General features: G+C 34.7%; 2 protein-coding genes across 2 annotated transcripts in view; both read left to right on the top strand.

Annotated features, from left to right (window-relative positions):
* LOC110026845 (protein SPT2 homolog) overlaps window positions 1–8,082 on the top strand; it is a 23,805-nt gene extending 15,723 nt beyond the window's left edge. Inside the window, exon 10 of the mRNA XM_020728020.1 lies at window positions 7,655–8,082. Within this exon, the coding sequence (XP_020583679.1) occupies window positions 7,655–7,757 (103 nt within the window). The 3' untranslated portion in view covers window positions 7,758–8,082. The remainder of the gene's footprint in view (window positions 1–7,654) is intronic.
* Window positions 8,083–10,812: 2,730 nt separating this feature from the next.
* LOC110026835 (lys-63-specific deubiquitinase BRCC36-like) overlaps window positions 10,813–13,564 on the top strand; it is a 34,940-nt gene continuing 32,188 nt past the window's right edge. The window contains exon 1 of the mRNA XM_020728001.1: window positions 10,813–11,078. Coding sequence (XP_020583660.1) covers window positions 10,968–11,078 — 111 coding nt within the window. The 5' untranslated portion in view covers window positions 10,813–10,967. The remainder of the gene's footprint in view (window positions 11,079–13,564) is intronic.

Consider the following 13,564-nt stretch of genomic DNA (forward strand, 5'->3'; position numbering starts at 1 on the left):
TTTCAAGGGAATGTTCCTAAGTCCTATTGGGGAGAAGCCGTTTCTTACTCCACATATATGATCAATAGACTTCCCTCCCGTGTGTTAGGAAACAAAAGCCCCATAGAGGTCCTAAATAGCTTCTACCCTCACTTCAGAACCTCAAATGGCCTCACTCCCAGGGTATTTGGGTGTACTGCCTTTGTTCATGTCCACAAACGACATAGAGGGAAGCTAGATCCCAGAGCCATCAAATGTGTTTTCCTGGGTTACTCCTCCACTCAAAAGGGATATAAATGTTACAACCTCTCTACTAGAAAATTTTACATTTCTGTAGATGTCAATTTCACAGAAAATAAACCCTTTTTTTCCCAAGTCCTCTCTTCAGGGGGAGATTTCCATGATGGAAGATAGTACTTGTGAGCCCTTTGAACCACTTAAAATCCTTGACCTTCCACATGTGTCAGCCCGTGTTGTTGAACCTGAATCAAACTCTCCTCCTGTTCCAGCTGAACCCGAGTCCTCTGAACCAATCACATCTGAGTCACCTGATCCTGAACCCTTATCATCTCCTACTCCAACCAGTGTCACTCACGATTTCCCGAGATTTCCTTAGGTGTATTCAAGGAGAAAGACCGTTCCTGAATTGACACAAGTCCAAGAATCCAATCCACTCTATCCACTATCTCACTATGTATCTCTCAAGCGCCTATCACCAACCCACAAAAGATTCATTGTGAGTTTGAATACCATTGTCATTCCTAACAATGTGTCTGAGGCATTGTCAAAAGGGGAATGGAGGGACGCTATGAAAGAGGAAATGAGTGCATTAGAAAAGAATAAAACATGGGAGATCGTTGACAAACCGAAGGAAAAAAAATATTGTTGATTGCAAGTGGATTTTTAAGTACAAGGCTGATGGATTCCTTGAAAGATATAAAGCAATGTTAGTAGCCAAAGGGTGCACTCATACTTACGGGGTGGATTATCAGGAAACCTTTGCTCCAGTTGCAAAAATGAACACTGTGAGAATCCTGTTATCATTGACTGCTCACTTCAATTGGCAACTGCTACAGTATGATGTTAAGAATGCATTCATTCATGGTGATCTAAATGAGGAAATCTACATGAACATCCCTCCGGGATTTGAAGGGGACATAAGTAACAAGGTGTGCAAGCTGAAAAAGTCCATTTATGGGTTAAAACAATCTCCTAGAGCATGGTTTGACAGATTTACAAGAGTCATGAAGGAATCTGGGTATAAACAAAGCCAGGGTGACCACACTATTTTCATTAAACATTCAGCTGTAGGGGGAGTGACTGCTCTTTTAGTCTTTGTGGACGACATTATAGTGACTGGAAATGATGAGAAAGAGAAGCATGCATTTAAGCTGAGACTAGTAAAAGAATTTGAAACAAAGAAACTGGGGAAATTGATGTACTTCCTCGGTCTTGAGGTGACATATTACACACAGGGGATCTTCATATCTCAGCAGAAGTACGTGATTGATTTATTGACAGAAACAAGGAAGACTGGGCTTAAGCCAATCTCTACTCCAATAAATCCAAACTATAAGTTGGGAGAAACTAAAGAAGAACTAGCTGTGGATAAAAGAATGTACCAGAGATTGGTTGACAAACTCATATACCTTGCTCACACTCGACAAGACATAACATATTCTGTAAGTATGATCAGTCAATTCATGCATGATCCAAGAGAACCTCATCTTCAGGCTGCCTACAGGGTACTGCATTACTTGAAAGGCAATCTGGGAGAAGGAATCTTGTTCAAAAGGAATGACACTCTTACTCTGGAAGTCTACACCGACGCTGACTATGCTGGCGCCCTAGTAAATAGAAGATCAACTACAGAATATTGTACTTTTCTTGGAGGTAACCTAGTAACATGGAGGAGCAAGAAGCAAAATATAGTGGCAAGGTTATTTGCAGAATCAGAGTTCAGGGCTATTGCTCAAAGATTATGTGAATTACTGTGGCTGAGAATCATTTTGGATGGTTTGAGAATCCAATGAGAGGGTCCTATGAAGCTCTACTGTGAAAACAAGTCAGCTATTAATATAACTCATAATCCTATACAACATGATAGGACAAAACATATTGAAATTGATAGACATTTCATAAAAAAAAACTGGAGGAAGGGTTAGTGTGTATGTCCTATGTTCCATCAGAAAGATAATCAGTCGATGTTCTAACAAAGGGGCTGAACAGTTCAAGTTTCCATGATCTTGTATCCAAGCTGGGAATGGAAGATATCTATTCTTCAGCTTGAGAGGGGGGGGGGGGGGGGAGGGGGGGGTGAGAGAATTCTAATTCTCTTAATTAAGGGAATTAGAATTAATTGGTAATCCCTTAAATTGAGGGAATTAGAATTAATTTGTAATCCTTTAAATTAAGTGAATTAGTGAAATAGTTTCCTAGTTTTTTCTACTTGTAATCTCCTATATAATACCTTGTATTATCAATTCAGTGAAGTAAGTGAAATACAAAATTATTTCTCTGATTTCCCACAGCATGCACCATAATTTTCTCTTTTTGAAATTATATGCATGCACATTTAACAAAAAAAATAATCTGTCTAATCCCAGCAGAAATCTTAAGAATACCACTACTTATCCCCTACTTTTAGCATCGCTGGTGGTTTAATTGACATAGTAAAAGAATAATCTAAAAAAAGAAACAAAACCCCTTCCATCTCTCTCAATATCGCTATCTCAACATGCCCCCATCCTTGCAGAAAATCCTTGCCCCACTCTTTGGTCGGCTTGCCTTAATATTTTCCATCTCTCTCTCTCTCTCTCGCGTTTGATCTTATTCTAATCCCTCATGGAACTTCCACTATGCCGCTCTTTGCTACTTCTCTCTCTCTCCTTCTACAACCGCATCTCCCTCACTCTAGTTTGTCTTCCTGGTGCAAACTAGTCACACTCCCCTCACCCTCTTCTCCAACTTTTCAGCACTCCTCAGCTCTTCCTCAACCTTGTCAATAATATCCCTCAACCCACCATTAGCCAACACCAGTAATGCATGGAATTTTTCCTGGCAATCCAATTCCGCCTCCTTTTACAGCTTTATCTATCTCACCCATCAAACTTGGTTAGCGGCAAAACCTTGCTAAAACCACCGCCAATAAAGCTCTCCTTCTCTCCATTTTTCCATCTCCAACTGAAGCCAAAGCCGCCATACTCCTCTCTCTCAATCCCTAAATTATCTGATTCGCCTCCTAGTTAAATCCGCACTGTTGACGACGAAGTTTGACTAGCCACCACAAATTTAGCAACTTGACTGAAATGCAACTATCTTTCTCTTAATTTCTCTCAACTTTTACCTATCCATCTCTCTCAATTGCTCTCGTACTACATTTGTCTACCTCTCTATCTTTTAGCCTTCTTTCTTTATTCTTTTATATAATAATAATAATAAGAATAATACTACTACTACTAATAATAATACTAGTAATAATAAATGATAAGAAAAGAAGAGAGAGAAGGAGAAAAAAAGAAAAACAAAGGGAAAGATTAAATAAATAATGCATTTTAATTTTGCCAAATTCTTATTGTTTCGCCATTTTATCAATATTTCATCTAGCTTGTGCATGCAGGGTATAATGTATGGAGAACTCGCCACAATACTTAAGTACCCATATTTATTTTTTTCTGAGGTAGGTAAATTGTGTATTAGCAAGCTTTTCGTGATGGTGAAAACTTCCATACGCACCTGTCTCAGCATAGTGGGGAGGAAGACTTCATATTGCCAAAATAAAATACTTTGATGTAACATTAAATAATATCTTTCATGCTAGTGTGAAGACACATACACGTTTTTTTCTAGCATACTTGGTTGGAAGTCCTTCACTTGTGTGGCTTATATCTCCCATACACTTATTTCTTACCGTGGTGAGTAGGCTCATCACTCTTTATAGATTCCTCATATGCAGTAGAGAGATCAGGAGGTTGGTTGTCAAACTTTATACTAAACTTAACTTAAAAAAATGTTTAATCGAAAGTATGGGATTAAGGTGAGTTAAAATAAAAATAACAATTACAACTGGGAATTAGATTAACACTTTAAATATTGTGTCTTAATAACAAAATTGCGGAATAGAGAACTTAATAGAATAAGAACAAAAACTTACTGCAGATACGGCCTTTTGAACTTGCAGAATTCCGTGAACTGAAGACCAAATGCTAGTAAAGTGCACGGTGAGAATTCAAATTATTAACTAACATTATCAAATTCTTAGATCACACGTCTAAGCAAGCATAAGGTGATCTTTAAAAACTCTAAATGAAATATCGGCACGCTTCTTATTGCTAAAATATTTGTGCAAACAATGAAATTCGAATAATATCAATTTTTGTACAAATTTTATGTGGCAATCTTCAAGTTAGACATAATGCCTTAAAATACATGCAGGTATTTTGAAAAATATGCGACTAAATGTTGTAGGTGCATCGATAATCATACAAATTTATTAAGAAGCATGCAAGTGCATTCAAAGCGTGAACATATATTGTGTAGGTGCTTCAAAAAGTATATAACGTGTCATGTGAATGCATTAAAAATTGTGCAAACACATAAAAGCTTGCTTGCTTTCCAAAAGATATGTCAAATTGCCAAAATTAATACGTTGCATGTGCTTTGACCAGCACGCTAAACGTTTGCATATAGGGCCGGGAAATGTTTGCAGATGAAAAAATGAGAAACTCAAGTTTGCCTCATCTCGAGGTGTGGCTAGTTGCTCTAAAAGCATTCGTTTTGAAATTCAAAACTCAAACTTAACACATGCATGCACTCTCAAGCAGGCTGCGAGTACAATCCTCCACATCATGAGTGTTGGAATTGATAGTACTTATATTAAAGAATAATATTTAAATTCGTATTCTTGGACCATAAGACTTGTAGTGAACTACATGTTTAAATTCATATTTATGTTCTAATACCATTCACTCATCATCAAGGATGAGAATCAAATATTTTTCAATGAATTACACAAGGTATTTTGTCGTTTATTTATATGCAGTTTTCAAGGCTATTTACCCAAAATAAATAAATAAATCATTTCAAAATGCTTTGGCATTGTTTAACATAAAATAAAGCTTGTTTTTAGCTTATAGACTTGATCCTTTATGATAAAGATAGAGTTTACATGATCTGCATATGGTAATTTTTCAAAATAAATTCACGCTTTTTGCAAATCATGAATTTAATCCTTTACATGGAAGCAAGCTGAGTCAACGAACTCCAAATTAATAAAATATAATATTTGAATGCCTCAATTATGGCCATATTGAAAAAAGATCCTATCTTCAAAGTGGCCTTAAATCTCCAATGCAAGTTATATTGGCACAAATCAAAATTAAAATGGTAAAATATTAATAAAATTTTAAAATGTAAAATATTCAAGCAAAATGTATCACACCGAACTAAAGAGCAAATTTATATGTCATCTACATTAGTTTATAGAGGGTGATAAATTTAAGGTTAACCTAAGCCTATGAAAAGTTATTATTTTATTAACCATGTTTTCATGATTACTGAAAAAATTTCTTGCTAGTTAATATGTGGCATATGTCATTTGATGATGCGTTTTTGTTGTCAAATGACACCACAGAAGGAGCGATTATGATCAAATCTTCTAACTGGGCGTTTAATTGTAAACTAACATAGTTGTATTACAGTCATGTTTGAAAGTTTGGATGTTTCACATTGGCTCAACCCTTATGCATTATAGGGTACTTGGTAGGGCACAAAACTTTTTATCAGTTAAGTTCACTTTGAAACTGTATCCTTAGACAAGCTTCTACTCAGGTTCCTTTAAATGCGATAACCTATGTCTACAGACAATGATATTTTGATTTGATTGAGTCAACTATCTTTTTGACTAAGTTGATCAGTGTCAATGAGAACTCGAGATGATGAAACTACGAGATCTTAAATAGGGTCATCAACCAGACCCATTTTTTCTCCATGCAAATTGTGATAAATTTTTCTCATTCTAAATTCAAACTACTGATACTATAAGTTAAATGTTTAGTATCTAATGATCAGTCTTAATTGAACATTTTCTCTTATAATTGGTGGGTTCATGATATAGACTTATGTTTTCGGAAAATCTGGAAAAAGATTTTTTTGTGCTTGTGAAGTGAGGATAAAATCTCCAGTATTTTTTATCTTAAACTCCAGTTTTCCTTCTAAAAATTTAACTTTGAACCATGAATTTTTGTGAGTGTTGGACGTGAATTTTCGGAGCCCATAGTTCAAGTGTGATTCATTTTCTCACTTTTTGTTTTTCCCATGTAGAAACTTTTGTTTTTTTCATGTAGATTAAACTAGGAATGGAGGCTTATTCTATTCCTGGCTAGATCAAAGTAGTTAGGTAAGCTAGAATTGGAGAAAGGCAGTCGTGGTTGTTCGGTCTTGTTTTAACTTTCAGGTCCTCTTATATTTTGATTATTTTTCTTTTCCCCATCTTCAACTGAAGCTATTCTAACTGTGATACTATACATGCTAAGAAAGATTCTCACACTCTAGACTCTCCATTTGGTTGCTGCATTGCATGCTTAATGCATGATTAAATCATATTTTTCGCCAAACCAATCGGATGATGTGATTAAAATATCAGCTAAAATCAAATCGCAAGGAAAGGTTGCTCCATCCATCCATCATAAATGAGGACTGAATGAAGGGAAATTTCTATATCTATGTAGCTGTATCTTAGCTCGGAAGGAGTGGGCTTGATTCTGATAATGCCAGCAGTGGGCTGTGTCTTGAAATTTTGTTTATTTATTTGTGAGTACATAACAGTTATGCAGTTTTAGGCTTCTATCAGGTTGATTTTGATTGCCCCATTTTTCTTACAATTTTGATAAACTAAAAATGAGCATGTTATTTCAGATTTATTATGAGTTGCAATTAGTAAAAACTAATTAAGACCCTAAATAGTCAGAGCACGTACCTTTCTATCTAAGACACCGGTGATGCCTTTTGTTTGACACCAAGCTCCTTTTACATTCGCCTGTACTGGCTATCTATCGTCTGTTTGTGAAAAAAAATTTTCTGTGCGGACTCCTGTCGTAGCTCTACTTGCGGATCAAATTATTTTTAAGTTATTTTCAGGTTATTTCTAGGTTATTTTCAATAATACCGAAATAACCCAGAAATACCCCAAAAATAAAGACCGCGGGTTATTTCGAATAACCTACGTCGCACGTAGAGCTACGTCAGGAGTCCGGACAGAAAAAAAGCTCCTGTTTGGGACGCCATAACTTTTAGAATTTATTGATTGTACAGCTGTGGTGGGGAAATCAACGTCTTAGAAAGTTGCAGTGTAAATAATGAATATTTATTTTTTCCAAAATGTCAAACATCAGCTGTCTTATAAAAACCACATTGTAAAAGATTTTGCTGTAAAAAACAACTTACTTTTACACAAATTTTTTGTTAGTAGCAAGAAATCAGTTCCCCAAATATAATCATAATAGCAGACCGAAACACAAAGCGGACACAAAGTTATAAATTGTGAACATATAAGCCTGTAAAATGCAAGAGAAACTTTATTTGGCTCATCCAATTTCTAATGAAACTTGATTATACTCCTCAATTTTCTCTCTTTTATATTCCATAACATCCAGCTAAAATCAATTGGCCCTTCCAGTTCTCAGATTGCTAGGAGGGAGGATGAGGAGCAGCTCCTTCTCATCGAGGAAGAAGAAAGGCGAGAGAGAACGCGAAAGAAGCTCAAGTCAACTAAAAGATGATGCAGGCACTGCTGCCCTTTTTCCCTGCTTGTTTGTTAACGAAAGGCTGAAAGTGGTGCTGCAATCAGCTGCCATTTATCAATTCCATGAATAACTTTTCTTCCTAAAATTGGAGGTTTGATGACCACATTGCTTCTGAATCAACAAATAATGCTGTTGTTGTAGAGAGGTTTGTGTGCATCTCAGTAGTTGGAGCTCTAGCAGTGTATATTTTCTGAACTTATTTGGGGATGAGAAGGAAATTCTTAGAGTTCGATTATTTGAGAAACTCTTTTTTTTTTTTTTTCCTTACATTTATTTGAACTAAAAAATTCAGCTTCTTTTAGTGTTCTTGGTTGGTAGTTATTGATGGCATATGTTTTTGGATCGATGTGTGTGGATATTTTGTTTGGAAGATTTACATACACACCACTTATTTGCTATGTATTTACATATAGAACACCTAAACTTTCATTTTTACGTATGGACCACGTTATCTATACATGAGAATGTGTATTTCACTTTTGTGAAGTCGAAGTAGGGGTATTTTTGATGTGATATGAAACAATTTGATGGCATAAATGTAAAAAAAGCAAATTTACACTTTATATATGTAAATGCATAGGAATTGTGTGCTATGTATGTGCCCCATTGTAATTTTTCATTTATGTTCTTTGAGGGCATATGAATGAATACCATATAATTCTTATGTATTTACATGTCCAACAATTTAAGTTTCATATTAACATCTTTAACTTTCAAATGTTTAATATTATATTAAGAGTGTTACTATTATTTTAGAAGTGGTTTATATCTTTTAATGTATAGGTGCATGGCACTAAAGTGTTATAAACATAAATAGGTATTTGATTGGAATATAAGTAGGTTTATAATTGAGTTGAGCCGATTTGTGTATGTAATGGATTGGATTTAGTCGGGTCAAATCATAAATTGTTCATGTTTAGTTTAAGCTTAAGTTGAGTTTTCACGTCTGTTCATATTGATTTGCTTACATTTTTTAATGTTTATATTAGATTTGTATTTGACTTATTTATATTAATTGAAGAACATAAAAATTCAGATGAGTCTCTGAATTTATATATATAATTAAAAATTTTAATTTCAACATAATTTTTTCATATAAAACTAGTAAGTAAATTCAAAGTTTAAATATGCACTTAATTTTTTATGTAAAATTATTAGTAAATGATTTTAGTAATCGAACAACATGATTTTTTTTAGTTAGTTATTTTTTATTTAAATAATATATTATATAAGTATAAATCATTTATTAAGTTTCTTATTGAACAAAGAAAGAAATTGTTTGTGAACATTTAAAAACGAGTTATATTGTTCAAATTTGATTCATTTAACCATCGAGTTAAGAAAATATTCAAACTTATTTATATATTAATTTAAACATCCGTAACCGAGTATTAAACGAGTCAAATTCGAGGTGTTTATCGAATGCATTGGTTCATTTTCAGCCTTAGATAAATGGTGGCCAATCGTGGTGATGGGTGATAGTGGTAACAATGGTGTGGATCCAAGCTTTCATTGGGTCTAACTTCAACCTCTCTTTGATTGTGACTCATTGCTTTGCTAATGTAGTGTTAACATAGTGCCATGTAAATAAATTATAAAATTCAGATGATTAATGTAAGGAAGATTTTCTTACATACCACTCAATTGATATGTATTACATATCAAACGCCTAAACTTTAATTTTTATTAAAATACTCATCTTATTTATGCTAAGAACTTGTATTTCAATTTTTAAAAGTTAAAATAGTGATAATTTTGATGTGATAGGAACGATTAGGGTTGTATAAATATAAGAAGTTTAGGTGTTAAATAATAAAATTTTGGAAGATTTGCATGCATACCACCTGTATATATCTCAAACCCAAACTTCAATTTTTATTTATGAGCCATCTAATTTATGTATGAAATGGTGTATTTTATAGTTTAAAAGTTAATATAATATATATCTAGAATAAGTAAGCACAAATCTCAAGAATATGCAATGGTTTTTAGGACAAAAAAGTACAACTGAGGAGAGCACACCAGCAAAAGACGAGCAAGCCCACTTATCTTATTGGATGTAGCAGTTCGAACCAAATCCAATGTCAAAGCCGACCGGATCCAACCATTTGAGCTTGAGCTAACAAGGCTAAAGAAGACCAAATGGTCTGAGCCCGAACTAATCAGATCAATACAGGACAAATAAGGATGCAAGTTAACCACCAAAAAAGAGGCCTACCGAAGCCGTAAATTCACCCTTCAGTATACCACGCCCAAGAAAACACCCCGTCCCTCAATACCTTCGACTCTCACACAGATGCCCAAAGACTCCTCATCAAAGATCGAGAGATAACCATGTCATGAGAAGTCTGAATCATCCATCCGATTCTCCTTTTTGGGGAGTGAGCTGCCTATCGAGTTATGGTGATTCACTCTTCGCTCGATAGCTCAAAATCACTTAGCCAATAGGAACTCCTCACTAAGGATTGATGATCGATAACCAAATTGAATCAACCGATCAGCAAAACCCAACCAATCGAGTCTGTCCTGCCAACTCAAAAATCATAGGCCGATCGAAAACTTCAAATCAATGTAGCTGATGACAATATCTTACCGAACTGAAACCTATCGAGCTTAACCGACCGAGTTATAAGGTAGCCGAGCTATAGTCTCTTGCATATAAAATACCTAAATTACTCTATATCAACCCTACTAAAGTAGAAACAATGTGTAACTTCATATATCGTATCATCTATTCTATGAATAAGAGATTATTTTGTGGATATGACATGACATATTTCTGTATACTACTTTGCACTCTTCTCTCCATCTCTTTCTCTTTTCTTACATTTTATTTCCTTGAGGTATGATTTATATATAGATTTGAGTTCAACATACAATAATAATTTTAATGTGATATAAAGGATTTGAATGGTACAAGTATAGATATTTTACACGTAAATTTAAAGGTGTTGAATGGTATATATGTAAGATGTAAATGTCCCTAAAATTTTTGTACTGTATGTGTAACTATGGAATCCACGTGCCAACCGCGGTGGATCCACAGATTTCGCCCCGCAAATCAGCCGAAAAGCGCCTGCAGAGTATCCAATGATCGAAACATATAGACAGCGCTAGCACGAGTGGAGCTCGGGCTGAAATCATTCACGGTCACAAACCTTGCCGGAGCCTCGCGGCGGGCGAAAGATGCCGCTGACGAGCGTTCAGGTGTCGGAGGATGTGTGGCTGACTTGCCTGACGCATTCGCTGACCACGGAGACGGAGGAGATTATGGGCCTCCTCTTCGGAGACATTCAGGTAATCTTTTCCCCTCCTTTCTCACCGTCTTAGTTTATGATCACTTTGTTAAAGTAGTTTAATTTTGGTTGGTTTCTTTGCTCTGGCCTCCTCTCCGAGACATTCAGGTTTTGTTTTGAGTTGCTGTACAGTATTTTCATGTTTTTTTGGGTGATTGTGATTGAAAGGGTTTTGGGTTTAGGTTTCGGAGGCGATCTTGTTTCTCTCTGTAGGAAAAGCATTGTGGATATTTCACGATAACTAGTTTCTTGTTGGATACGAGGAAATATGACCGTTTTATTGATCGATATAAAGCCTTTCTACTATTGTTTTTTTTTTTTTTTAAATTTTTTTGTGGGGTGTCGGGAGATTTACACATTCACATAGTTCTTTTGTATTTACACATGTAACACCGAAAATCATAAGATTTTTTTTTTTTGTATAAATCTCAAATCTTTAATATCACATCAAAAATATCAACAATATTAACTTTTTTTAATGCACCTTTTCATTCATATATGTTGATGTGATTATGTCACTAAAGTGATATTTTTGTAAATATTAAAGTGTATGTGCTAGATGTGTAAATACATAAGCATTTTGCTGTGTGGTATGTTTTGAAGCTGGTTTTTCTAGTAGTAGAACTCTTCTTTGTTTGGTTGCTTTTATTGCTCAAGTGTCTTAACAGTTGAACTCATTTGTGGCAAATTCGCAACAGTTTGAGTTTTAATTGAGAATTGTAGTTCTCATCGTATTATATTTGTTTTGAAGTTGTGCTTATGTTCTCTGTACTATAGCTGTTCTTTGCTTCCTTTTTTAATTTAATTTTCTGCATAAATTCATGTCTGCACCACATAAGAACTTAAATTTTCAGTTGTATTGCATATTTTATTTTTAATTTTCCTATATTTTTGTATTATTCCCTACTTAAAGGGATAAAGGCTTGTTGTTGTTTTTGTATATCTTTTTGTATTATTGTTACTGTAAAAGCAGCAAATTCAGCAAGCAGAAGTCTCACTGTGTGCCTAATGTATTATTAACAGGACTACGAGCTCTGTAACTGATATTTGAGTTCATTATATGTTGCAGAAGTAATTTTTGGGCCAGGATTGAACAGCAGAGCTGAAATATTTCTTAAGCATTATATTTATTTGAACTTCATATGAATGTGGCTATGCCTGACCTCAAACTCCTACAATGCGTTTTGAAGTTGAAAGAGAGCTATGCTAACTTTCATGATGTTCTGAACTAACTATAAATGAGATGAGATACTGCTAGAAGTAATTACATTAGATTTGACAATATATGGACTAAAGTAGATATTCTTTTCTGGTTTTGTTTCTATATTAAGTTTTTTATGCCCCTTGTTTTTCGCCAAGTTTTTTGTACTCATTGTGCATCTATTCATTCCTATGTTCTTCTGAATCATATGATATTTTATGATATAGATGTAAGAAATTGACATGCAGTAGAAGGGCAATTTGGTTTTATATTCTCTGAAGTTACAGGAAAGTGTAGATTGAAGTTCATTTGCAATGCAAGTTAATTTTTTGTGGCACACCATGAGATGTGGGAGGGGAGTGACTTTGTAATGGTGTGAAATACAAAACTTGTAGATTTTGTATTTTCTTCCAATTTTCACTAAAGAGTTTAGCACTATGGTAAATTTAAAATCACAAATGAATACAATTTGTGAAAGTTGTGCTAGAAAATATGATGCTTAGAATGTGATTGAGGAATTTTTGAGATCATTAGTAATGTTAGTTCATTTAATCATACTAACAAAAAATGTTGATATGAGATGTCTCATAGAGTTTTCTATTGGAGACAAGTTCCATGAGCAAGTGTGTTGTGATGTGGTAGCTATGGATGCAGGTCACATTTTATTAGCATGATCATTGCATATATCATGATGGCTTCAAAATCACATGCTTTCACCAAAGATGAAAAACGTATTGTACTCTGGTTTCCGAAAGAGTCCAAGATAATGGGCATTCATATAGAGTTTGTAGATGTGTTTTCATGAACTTTTTTTTTGCAGGCTTTGAGAAAAGCACCAACGGGATTGATATTAGTTATCCAAAATGGTCATGAGTTCGAGGAGCTGATACCAAACACAAGGAAACCTAGTTAAGAGAATTTTAGGATTTTCGGATATATATGCTATCTTATAAATTGTCACTGCTAAGAGAGGTCCAATATGTCATTACTTCATATAGAGATGAAAAGATTTTTAGTAATTTATGGAAGATTTTATGGAATAAGTTGGATATTAAGTTTCAATTTGGTTCAGCGACATACCCATAGTTAGATGCCAGATAGGTGTGATGAATCAGAGTTTTGAAAATCCCGTGAGGTGTTTTGTGGGAAAGTATATTAGATAGCGGGATCCGGGTGTTTACAAGAAGTAGCTTCTTCTTGCTAGGGAGAATGATGTGGAGCAACCCGCGTAATTGCAGTCCTTGACCTCGCAATTGCAGAATCTCGCAAGTGGATTCGATCTCACG

Source organism: Phalaenopsis equestris, unplaced genomic scaffold, assembly GCF_001263595.1.
Source record: "Phalaenopsis equestris unplaced genomic scaffold, ASM126359v1 Scaffold000402, whole genome shotgun sequence".
NCBI lineage: Eukaryota > Viridiplantae > Streptophyta > Magnoliopsida > Asparagales > Orchidaceae > Phalaenopsis > Phalaenopsis equestris.